Raw genomic sequence first — 12383 nt, forward strand, 5'->3', positions numbered from 1 at the left:
GGGTAACCAATTGGGGGTGTGGCCATATCTAATGACATTGTCCAATAAGTGCTCTGTGTAGGGACATTCCCTTTTAACAAGGAGAATGGGAACACCCAGTTGTCTCAATTATAAATTTACAGGAGGAATAACAGAGGAATGACAATGCAGATTTAGAAAAAAAATGCTGCAGAATTGATAGATTATGAGGAATACAGTATTTATTAAACAGATATGTCAAGGGGGGTGATGGGTCCACTTAAAGGTGCCCACACGTCACCGCTAGGTGTCAAGTAAATACTCGTGAGGGGGCAGGGCATGACCCAGAATTCACAGAATAACTAAGAGGATCAGCATGTCATGTTTTCCACTTCAGAAACTGCACCAAGCAGAATACAGGATCAGTTTTACATAGAGTGTTCTTTTGAAAGCAGGCATTAGGGCAAGGCAGGACTTCTATACTGATGGCCAATCTTAGGAATATGTAATCAGTATATGAGGGGTCCAACATCCGATACCCCCACCAATCAGCTGTGTGAAAAGACTCCGGCACTCTCAAGAGCTGCCGCTTCCGTATGCAAATATCATGATTTCAATTGGTCGCAAAGTAAAGCAGCAACTCAGGCCCATTCAAGTGAATGGGGCTGAGCAGCAAAATCAAGCACAGCCACTATACAATAATATGGCACTGTACTTGGTATTCTATGAAGAGGCCACAGGGCTCACCTGAACTCAAATTGATCTGTCATTCTGCCACTGATCACATATTGATGATCTACCCAAACAATAGGTCATCAATATAAGTCAAGGAAAACCCCTTTGGGACTGCTAGTGCAAGGTTTGACACCTGAATCAACGGTCTCTGATTGTAGGATCTCTGAACAGTCCTCCAGAAAGTATCTGAGGGGTTATGTTCTGAATTTTTACCAGGGCAAATGTAAAAGGGGTATTCCCCCCATATAATGTAGTAGCATATCAGTAGGTCGCTGGTGCAGTAACGCAAGCTCTCAAGCAGGGGGGGGGGGGGGAATCACCAGTGAAATGAATATGGTGCTAAACCAGCGCTTTGGCCCCTGCAGATCATAACGTGATGGCATATCCTAGTGATGTGACTTTATAAGACAGAACACCCCTTTAAATCCTTCATGCTCCCAGTCTAATAAAATTCCCCTTTAACATCACATACAAGACATAGTGTATTTGATCATATGAATTACTTCAAACAGTAAACAAGAGTCAAGGGTGCACAAATCCCAGGAGTCAGATACCCAGTGTGCCAAGAACATAGTCACCAGCGCCAAGCCTTCCCAGAGGTATAGGCAACTCCTTATTGCTGGGTTATGTCAAGCTGGCTTGAGCTGTGCACTTACTTGTCGTCTATAGGAAGGGTCAGCAATCAAACTACAACTCCCAGCATGCATACTTGCCTTGATGTTTTTGGAACACCCATAGAAGTAACTGGAACACGCTGGGAGTTGTAGCTTCACAGCTGGCACGCCAAGGCTTGCTAACCCCTGGTGTATTGCGATACTGTAGCACGTTCTCAGGACATGCTGGTAGTTGTAGTGCTTGTGGTTGCTCTCTATAGCTGCCAGACTCTGATACTGGCTACCAACACCACACAGCACCTATTTATAAACCCACACACAAAAGGCATCAAGGATTGCATTTTTCTTTAATTTGTTTTTGTACCAGGAAGAAAACAAAATTGTCTTAAACCGTACCCTGCATACAATACAAAACATTGTATAAAAAATAGCCATTTCCCCCCTCAGTGCATGAAGCGGGCTGAACACAGAGCTTTGGCTTTTGAGGATAATGATGGAATGGCAACATAACGTAAAGAGTTAACTAATGAAGATTATACAGCCGTAGGCACCAGATTTTCAGACCCCAATAACAAAAAAAATTAAACCTGTCTGCCGGAGGCCATGGAATATCATTAAGACGTCTTACTAGCTAAGTGGAATGAAGATTTGCACCATCCTGCGTCTTTGCTGGAAATGTAAGAAGATCGCAGGAAGGCGATATGTTTCAAAAAACAAAACTAAGAAGATGAACACATAAATAAGAAAAAGTTGCAGCATGTAAACTTGTCGTAGAACCCACCGACAGGACATGGCACCTTAGGTATTGTCTTTCAACTTTTTGTAGGCAAAGTGTAACAGGACTAGTAATAACATTTCGGAGGTGCCACTTAGGGCCACCAAGAAAGGTGCCTGAGAAGAGAGGTCTGCCTCAACACGGTGAAATGAGAGCTGAAGAACGGCCAGGGCTAGAAGACTGTTCTGAACTCCAACTTCAATGCTGACCGTCCGGCGCTGGGCAATGGGTAAACGCAAAAAGTATGCCAGTAGGTACCCAGTCAGGAGTCCGACTAGTGGCACACTGACCCCAGCTATGACCAGTATTGGGGGCACCTGGCTTAGCAAGGAGGAGCCCATCTGGTAGGCCATGAACAGACCACCCACCATCAAGACAACACTGAAAGGCTTGATCACTAGTAGGAGAAGCTTGGACACTTGTGGAAATCGCCATTTTATCACCATTCCTGTCGAAATTGGCACAGCTATAAAAAGCAACGTGGCAAAAATCTTTAGAAAAGGAATGTGCAATGTCTGATGGACTCCCAGGAAACGTCCATAGAGGGAGGAGGAGAGTGGCATCAAGCCCACGGCCGCCACTGTGGAAACCAACGTCATGGATATTGCCAACGTAACGTCCCCACCCAGCAGAAGACTGTACAAGTATCCACCACCGCCACCTGGAGAGGAGCAGGTGACCACCAGTCCCAATGCCAAGGGCTGAGAAAGTCCCAAAATCAAGGACAGGATGTAGGCATACAGTGGCATCAGAACAAATTGGCCCACAATGCCTAGCAGGACTGGGTAGGGGCGTTTGATTAGGCTTTTCAGTATCTCAAGGTCCACTTTACATCCAAAGGCACATTTGTTGATGAAAAGAAGGGGCAGAAGGGCGTAAAGGAGGGGGCTTTCAGAGAAGTGACTGGCTGCAAAGCCTCCATTATCCAAAGCTTCAGGATTGGGAACCACATGGATGGAAAAGTCATCTCGTTCTTCAAGTACAGATTCAAGAAGTTTCAGTCTTAGGTGGAGGGGGGCAGTGCCAGGCATGCCCGACCAGATATGTGCCAGGAACTTAGCCGGCTGTCCCTCAGGGGTACGGCTCACATTAAGGACCTGTAAGATGGAAGTGTCCAGGGAATGTACACTGAGCTCGGAGGTGTGGGCAGCAGTGCCAGCACTGATCACAATTACACCTTTACTGTGCTCCGGAAAGTCAAACTGTAGGCAACTCCCATCTCCAATCTGAAGATAACCCGGTGAAGATAAGGTGGCCTGAGAAGGCGCAGAGGATCTTGAGAAGGGAGCGGCAGGCGTGTTTGAGGTCAAATGCTTACTGACGCTGGAGCCATGCAAATCCAATGCTGGTTTAGACTCATTCAGTGGCTTTGATGACGTGACGGCCAAGACATAAACCAACAACAGGGGCAGAGAATACTGCATTGTGCATGTCAGACGGGGATCAGTCCTCAATGTCACACTCCATAAGTATAGTCCCCACTTTGGGGTATCTCAGCATCCTCTCCAATATGGCACCGTCACAGTGAAGAGTCATTTGCAAGAATAGATGTCCCTTTTAGATTTCTATGGTTGCTACCTTCACAAGCTGATGGGGGTCCTCGTGCAAGAAGTCTATAGAAACCAATGCAAGGGGTTTTGGAGGTTGGCTGGGGAGGGGTCTACAAGATGATCTTCAGGAATGAAGTCTGTCTCTAGATTGCTCTTCTTCCAATGCTTGCAGATTTACCTTTCATGGTCTCTGTACCCCAGCTCTTTGGTGTTGTCTCCTGGGCTGGTGCACTCACTCTCAGCTTCTTCTCATAGATGTGTAGCTCCCCTTTAAGAAGGGCGGATGACTGCTCGTAGTGCTCGGTCTCATATCCTCCCCAGGACCAGGCGTTACCAGCTCAGCTCCATAGACTTGCACAATCACTGTCCTGACAGTCACTACGTAGCTGGCTACAAGCAGAGCAGGTTCTCCTTTACTGACAATCACGTGACCAGCCAGCGCCACGCCCACGGCCTTTCCCACATTCACATCCGGATTCCGGGCGCGCCTGTGACTGGTGCAAGGCGGGAAATGTAGTTCAGTCAGTGTGAAGTGTGTCAGCCGCGAACACTTGTGGAACTACAAGGCGCAGCATCATTTGTTTACACTATATGACAGTCCAAGAGGAAGCCCTGACCTATAGTGCACAAATGACAATGTGTCCTAAGCTATACACATTTTATGTAAGTAAAGCTAGTTCAAACAAGCCCTGCATGCTCTCTGGTAGCCAGACCCTTTAGGTGAGGGGTAAAAGGCAACTCCTGTCACGTGACCAAAGATCGTCGTGTCATCCTGAAACTCCTTCACTAATGATAGTCAATGGAGTCACATTGAAGGGATCCTATCACTCAGACACAATTTTTTGTAGGTACCACGTTGGAATCGTCTCCTACCTTTCGTCGTCTAATCCGCGCTGCCGTTCGCCTTCAATCCCGGTTTTTCTTGGTATGCAAATTAGCTCTCTCGCAGCACTGGGGGTGGGCCCCAGCGCTCAAACAGCACTGGAGGCGTTCCCAATGCTGCGAGACAACTCTCCAGCGCCGCCTCCATCTTCATCAGCAGCGTCCTCTTCAGCCTTTTCTTCCGGCGGTGGCTTGTAACTTCTAGGCCTTGGGCAGAGCAGACTGCGCATGCCCACAGGCCATGAGAAAATGGCCGCTTGCACGGTATTGTAATGGCATCCACCGGGTGTCCATTGTTTTAGAATGAAACCGTTGGACTTGCAGCACTTTTTCAAGTGTCGACTTTGGGCAGTCACTTTGACAGAGTCTCCGGCGTGGACGTGAACCTTGCCTTAGACTATAGTCACAGCACCCTAGGGTGCTGACTCCATCCACTAACATTAGTGAATGACTTGCAGGGGGTAACGGCAATCTTTGGTCGCAAAGTCATAGTCAAAGTCCCCATGTAGCCCTAGTCCAACATTAGCGAGGGAGTCGGAGAGCATCCCAGTGAACTATGGTCACAGGATGATAGTGGTATCAATCACAAAAAAACTACTAAAAACACAGGGCCCTCGCTAAGCGATGCGCAGACTGTGCTGAATTGGCGAAGACCAAAGAAATTGCTTCAGAAATCCAAAGCTCAGCCTTAGATTTCTGCCACTGGTAATACAACCAAAATACATGTAGAATTATTGCCATGTGAATATAGATTTCTAAAGATCCCATTCAGAGAAATATCTGTAACAAAATCTGTGGCATGTGAATTCACCCTAGCCAAGAGTGGCTTCAGAAGGAATAGGAAATATAAAGGAACTTCTTATTATCCTGATTCTGGCTCCAAAAAAGCAGCAAAATCACCAACAACCCCCCCCCCCCAAAAAAAAAACAAACAAACAAACAAACAAACAGCTTTTCTGTTTCTCAGCTAAAATAAGAGAAGTTGGTGCATCTACTGCAGATGAGGGATCGCTGATCCATCTCTTAGCTCGGTGTATCTTGCTTACTATGATTACAGACATGGTTGCTTTTTTTTTTAATTTTTTTATAAAAACAGCACCACATCTGTCAAAAGGTTGTGTGTGGCATTGCAGCTTTGCCCTATTCACTTTAATGGAGTCAAGCTGCAATACCTGACCCAACCTGTGGATATCAAGGGTAATGTTCTTGAGAAAAAAACGGTTGCGTTTCTCTGATTCTGAATAACTGCTGGCTATGTTCATATGTGGCAGAACTCTGCACTGGAAACCTTCACCAGACATTAGCAAACAAGGGTGTGAAGAATCAGACTGAATCGTGGAAAGCAGCCAGGGGCAAACAAGCACAAAAACTGCTTGATGTGTGATGGTGTTAAAGGAGTGTTCCAGGATTAGACTATTGACAGCATGTTAGGATGGGCCATCAATATCAGATCGGTGAGGGTCTCACTCTTGCAGAAATGCAGTTTATTTTGTTGCAGATTTTGCTGCAATTTTTATGTGCCAAACCCAGGAGTGGTTACAAAAGCAATGGCAGCTATATAGGGGCTCTTGTACGTTTTGCTTCTCCTCAATCCATGGCAGCTATATAGGGGCTCTTGTACGTTTTGTTTCTCCTCAATCCATTCCTGGTTGTAGGTCAAAAAAACACAGCAAAATCTGCAACAAAATAAGCAGCATTTCCACAATGTGGGGCCTCAGCCTAAAGGGGACCCTCATCAATTAGCTGATCAATTCCATTCAAGTGAATGAAGCTGCAATACCAAGCACAGCCACTATACAATGTATTCACTAAACGCTGCAGCACTCACTGGAACTCTGTGACCTCTTCAACCAGCTGATCAGTCAGGGTTCTAGGTATCGGACCCCCCAATTCCATATTGATGACCTACCCTAAGGATCAGTATGTATGTCCCAGAAATCCCTTTTAACCAGCACCAGAAGAAGCCCCACAGCCAAGTTTAGGCTCCAATATCCCAGCAGAAACAAACTGGTTACTTCCATTGCATATGACGCAAGAAAGGATATCTGAGCTGGCCTATTAGTCACCGGAGGGCGCTGTAGAGGACTACAGCAAATGATCTGACTGTGTTATGAGGAACAGTGATGAGCACCACTATGGGGTCACTAATGGCAGTTGCTGGAGCTGTGGCTGTGATATGGGGAACTGGATACTTTTGACACTGTGATGTGCCATGTACATGCTACGGGAACAACATTGCATATTAGAACAATAGAACAGACGAACTCTACATTTCAACAGAGACCTATTGTTTCCAGATAATCTTCAGATTTCCTGCTTGCTCAGCTGTAGATTCTTTATAAAACACTTAAAGTGGTATTCTAGTCAGAACAAGTCTCGAGAACAAGGGGATTATGCATCCAAGTTCCGACCAGTGTGTCAGTTGTGTAATACTTAACACTACATTCATTTGAATGGGAATCACTGGAGATAGCCAAATGCTTATTTGGTTATTTGTGACAATCCCCATTCAAACGAATGGAATGGCACGTTCTGTACAAGCAGACGCCCTACTCCGAACTTGGGTGCAAAAAACCCTGGGAGTCCCAGCAGTGGAGCACTCACCAATCAGCAAGTTACTCATATCCACAGGACTCGTTCTAACTGGAATACCCCTTTCAGTCTATTCATAGATATGTATCATGACTCAGTATATGACAGGTCCGTTCGATGTTGATATAATTATGTTCTTTTCTGCTTACTTATTCTGCTTTGTCTGCCTAGCAACAGTGAGGTAGTAATGGAGGAGGAGCTGAGCTTAGGGGGAGGGGTTGTTAGACTGGGAGCCATGATGGAAGCATGAAATAAAGTGTTCTGATCTATAACAGTAACCATCTCATAGTGGACTTATTCCAGAAGACCTGCATCCTCACTACAACACTACAGTCCGCACATGACACCTGTGTCATTCCAATGGAGTATGATGTAACTGCAGGTTATAGCAGAGGTGAATGACCCAGGACACATGGAAGTATTCTACTAAAGGGAATTTTCCAACTCTGGAATTTTCCTGGTTATATCCATTTCTGGGAAAGCTGGGTGATCCATCTTTCCCTCATTCCTGAATAGAAGTCTGGGTAGAGTAATGATAATCGCAGCTCATTTTTTGCCACTTTACCATGCCAGACAAATATGGGTAATAGTGCAAAGAAAATATGGCTCTGCTGTATAATGGCCGACGACATGCATCAACAGCAGGAGGTTGCGTTACAATGCTTTATTAAACCTAGACAGGGCTACATGTTAAGATATCAGAAAGGGATCTTCCTCAGACCGGTAAATCGATCCAGGGTTGGGGGTATCTAAGTCTCGGTATGTCACACAGCAATAGAATTCAAAAAGTAAAATTTTGGCATCTTGCAACCACCACTAGAGGGAGCTAATACATATACAGCCCTCATATAAGTCGATGACAGCTATATAAATGCACCTGGCTCCCGCTAGTGATGGTTGCTGATTGGTTTTTGCAAGGATTTGTCTGGTCCACAGGGAGATTTCCTTAAGGCTGGGGCTACAGCAGGGCTGCACTTCTAATGAGGCGAGGTGAGGCTGCGGCCTCAGGCGGCACTTTGGAGGGTGCGGCAGCCAGGGCAATTTGAGGTTTTTTTTTTTCTAAACTAGCGCAGGAGAGGGCTGTCCCGAAAACAAGCCGGGCGGCCCTCTCCGTGCTAGTTTAGATCTCTGCGGCTCTCCTGACCAGTCTCTGCAGTCACAGCCATATCCACCGTCTTCTCCGCCTTCTGAGGCTCTAGTTCTGTTACCTCTCCGCTTCTCCTGTACCATATCCATGCAAAAATTGCCGTGAGTATCACAGCACCAGAACTGGCCACATGCTGCAGCGTGATCCGGACACTTGCTTTCCTTGGATGGGACTGCGCTGCTGAGCTGCTGCCTCTTGCAACCAGGGCACGCACTTGGTAAAGAAGCTAGTCCCATACAAGGAAAGCAAGTGTCCGGATCACACTGCAGGATGTGGCCAGTTCTGGTGCTGTGATACTCACGGCAATTTTTGCATGGATATGGTACAGGAGAAGCGGAGAGGTAACAGAACTGGAGCCTCAGAAGGAGGAGAAGACGGTGGACATGGCTGTGACTGCAGAGACTGGTCAGGGGAGCCTGGATTTGGCTGCACACAGAGCTTCAAGAGATTACAAACTCAATACTGCTGATCCTGACCGGCAGGAGTCTAACCGCAGCCAACAGGGGCGTCTTGTCTAGGAATCCAAGCAACTAAAACTGACCAAGCCAAGAATGATAAAGGGGCCCCCGCAGCGCCTAGCCTGGGGGACACATGGTGTCATGGCCCATAATGGTGTTTTTATTGTTGCTAAGTTTGATGTAAATTTATTTCATAGTTATGAGTTAGTGTTTTTTGTTTTTCTGGGCTGTTTTCTGTGCTTTTCCCCCCTCTTTCTCTCCTTAGGTATTGTCTTGGTACTTACCATAGGCGTCCCCTGCGGCCTGTGTCTCTGTGGTTTCAACCGTCTTCTGATTGGTTCTTCGGAACCTAAACGGCGGGAAAATTGAATATATAAGAGGGGTTTTCGCCGTGATTAAGTTGAAGCTGAAACATCCGAGCTCCCGCCCGCCCAATCCCTATTTTATGTATTTTGAGAGACTGTCGCGATGCTTTGTTAGAGGGAAATGGTCACCCATGAATGCTGGATGGACTAGGTTCATTGGTGATTATTATTTTGGTATTTGAATTATTTGCTTATATTTTATTGATTTGGTTATGATTATTGATCTTGGTTAAATATGTTTATTGTTATTTAAATTGATTTAATTAATAATTTAATATTTGGAAATTAACCGTTAATAAACATCGCAGCCTTATTTATCCACAGGATTGTGTTGTGTCTTTTCTTTTACTGCTAAGTCTATAGGTTTTGGTTTGGTTTTATAGGTCATGTTCGGAATTGGGACTATGACACCATGAAGAGAAGCCCAGGTCACAGGTCAAAGACACAGAAATACTGTCTGACAGAGACCATCCTGGAGTTCGACAAAGCAATGCACCAGCTACTGTCATTGCCCCTCTAATCCTAGGAACCGATGTCCCAACCAGTATTGGACAAGGTAATCTGCAGAGGAATGAAAAAAGTGTGCTAAGTCAAAGTGAGCACCCCATATGCAACACTCAGGAAGGGCCAGGGCTGGTATCACTGGTGATTATATCCGATGTGGCCGCCTTGCAGGGAGTCCTTTGGTCCCAAATGTGCACAAAATCTCCCTTTTTGATGTCCCCGATTACCCGCCCCCACGTGATATCTGACAATAACAACAGACAACCAGGCTTCGGGGGTAATCGTTGCTCTTTTTACTAGCAGGACGAGTTGATACAAATATACAGATGACGGAGTGATTCTTCACATACAATACAGCGATCTTTATAGACAGTGTCCACTTAATCAGGTGATGGAGCTTTGAGCAAGAATACCTTGGACTTGGTTAACTCGTAGTAGCTTGGGAAGTTAAACTTGCATATACTTGTAGGGATGGCCTGTATCCAGGGGGTTAGACCTCAACAAAGCTGGGTACACGTATATAGAAGAGGAGATACAAGTTACCGACGGCGGGCGACCCTCAATTTCCATCGAACTAGCTATGGGCTCCTTTAAATATAGATTTGTCCCAAAGACTTACTTGCATAGCGAAATACGTGTGGAGTTCCCAGATGTATGGATACAGGACGGCCTACTCGTAGAGAAGTGGAGCTTCAGAGGAAAACACTCCCTGAGGAACATCTTGGAGGCAGAGGAAAAGGCATCTCTGCTTGGAGATTCAGAAGAAAGTATTCTCTGAGAAGAAGCTTGGGTACAGAGGAAAAGACGTCTCTGTTACAATTTCCCGGAGACTTAGCTGCCATTTTTACAGCTTCCCATGTGCTCAGCTCCACACCAAAAGACAAAAAGTTCCCAACCCCCTCTCTAGAGTGGGCGGTCACTCAGCTCCACCTCCAGGCCAGCCAAGCTCCTTTGAGTGGTCCTGGAGGTCACCTAATTATAATGGACACTCCCTTTACAGTGCCAGCTCAAATTACAATGACAAAGTATAGGCAGGTGTAGTTCACAAAAACATCCACAAGATGGCGCATGCTCTGGTGAAATATAGAAGGAATGACGGGGGAGGAATCTTTTTACCTTATGTGCAAATGTCCATATCATCTCGGTCTGCAAGGACGATTAGAGGGAATTGGACTAGCAGTACCGGGACATTACATACACCCCCACTAAGAAAAGAGCCGTCCTCGGCGACTAACTAGCACGGAGGAACCTAGGGAGAGGGAACGCACACAGGTAGTGGGGTTGGATACCTGATAAACAATAAACAGAATAATGGCAAACAATAATATGACACGACTTATGTAAAAGAACGATACCCCGTGATTATATGCAAAACCAAAACATAATAAACAGTGGAAACATAATGCCAATAGGTGGGTAGAGTCTCTTTCAGCAATAGGGCATTGTCCATGGAAAGGCTCAGGGTAGGCACTATGTGGCAAAATACAGTCCTCAGTAGTCCATAGGCTGTAGAGAAATATGTAATACAAAACAAGAACATAACAAAATGCTTGGGATTACCCAGGTACGGAGGCTTAAACGGTTGCAAACTAACTAATTAGTAAGAACATAGGTATATGAAAGAGGCAAAGTATATATACATGAAAGGATATGGTTGCTCAGTCTCTATAGCGAGCTGGTAGAGTTCACCTGGGGGTTTGCTCTGATCGCCTCAGCACTTGGTCTTCTACATGCGCAGGAACACTGGAAACTGGAACTCCATCTTGTGCCGGTTCAGGAGCAGCAATTGGAGTAGCAACACTGGAGTGCAGAATTCCATCTTGTGTTGGTTCAGGAGCAGCAATTGGAGCAGCAACTCTGGAGTCCGGAATTCCATCTTGTGTTGGTTCAGGAGCAGCAACTGGAACAGGAACATGAGTCGGGATAGAAACCGGAACAGGGACAAACTGGTAACAGCCTGGGATAAGAAATTGAGATCTGAAAATCGATTCATCTACAGACGGCTGTCTTGGAGGAGTTGCCATCACAGGAACTGGTTGGTAGACAGTTGTAGCTTGTGGTGGTGCTGACATTTTTGCAAAAATTAGGATACTGTCTCTTTAAGTAACATAATAAGACTTCTGTCTCTTTGAAGACAGGCAAACTTCAGCAAATACAAAGTCACTTTATAAAATGCACTTATCTGTATCCCAGGAATGGCAGATAACAGCAGACAATGGCAGTTGAGGTTCTGGTAGAAGTGATGAAGCAGGAGCTGCCAGCAGGATGAAGATCACTTTGATCCTTGAAGAGATAAGGAGTCTCTGCCAAAGGATTGGGGGCAGGGAAGCTGGAGTCTTGTTACAGTTGGGATGGATTTGGATTCAGTGCTTTAGTAAAGATGGCGACACCCAGTTTGGGCACGTGGGGGAAGTTTGGTGGGTGGAGTTTACTCCAGTAGTTAGGCAATCCAAAATGGTGGAATGTACAGTCACACAGCATGGGATACAACAACAGAGTTTCAATAAGGCTTTCACCCCCACTTTGTAGAAAGCACTGGTGATTTAGGTTATGCTGAGAGCAGTAGTTCTACAGAGATAACATACAGTCTTTGAGGCAGGCACACAGAGACAATGCTTTCACCCCCACTTTGTAGAGAGTACTGGTGATTGCGGTTAGTCTGGGAGCAGTAGTTCTCCAGAAGCAACATACAGTTTTTTTAGGCAGGCACATAGGCACAATCCTGTTCGTGACGCCACAAAAAGGTAAAAGGTTTGCAACACTCAGGAAGGGCCAGGGCTGGTATCACTGGTGATTATATCCG

At 45.8% G+C, this 12383-nt stretch overlaps 1 protein-coding gene across 1 annotated transcript; it reads right to left on the reverse strand.

Annotated features, from left to right (window-relative positions):
• Positions 1 to 1676: 1676 nt before the first annotated feature.
• LOC142185625 (P3 protein-like) lies at positions 1677 to 4045 on the reverse strand. The gene has a single exon (XM_075261050.1). The coding sequence runs from the start codon at positions 3504 to 3506 to the stop codon at positions 2106 to 2108; it is 1401 nt and encodes a 466-aa protein (XP_075117151.1). The 5' UTR covers positions 3507 to 4045; the 3' UTR covers positions 1677 to 2105.
• Between the last annotated feature and the right edge of the window lie 8338 nt (positions 4046 to 12383).

Source organism: Leptodactylus fuscus, chromosome 11, assembly GCF_031893055.1.
Source record: "Leptodactylus fuscus isolate aLepFus1 chromosome 11, aLepFus1.hap2, whole genome shotgun sequence".
NCBI classification, from domain to species: domain Eukaryota; kingdom Metazoa; phylum Chordata; class Amphibia; order Anura; family Leptodactylidae; genus Leptodactylus; species Leptodactylus fuscus.

Bases quoted from the DNA above. Each gene is read 5' to 3' on its own strand.
- LOC142185625 (XM_075261050.1), bottom strand. From the start codon at position 3,506: ATGCAGTATTCTCTGCCCCTGTTGTTGGTTTATGTCTTGGCCGTCACG.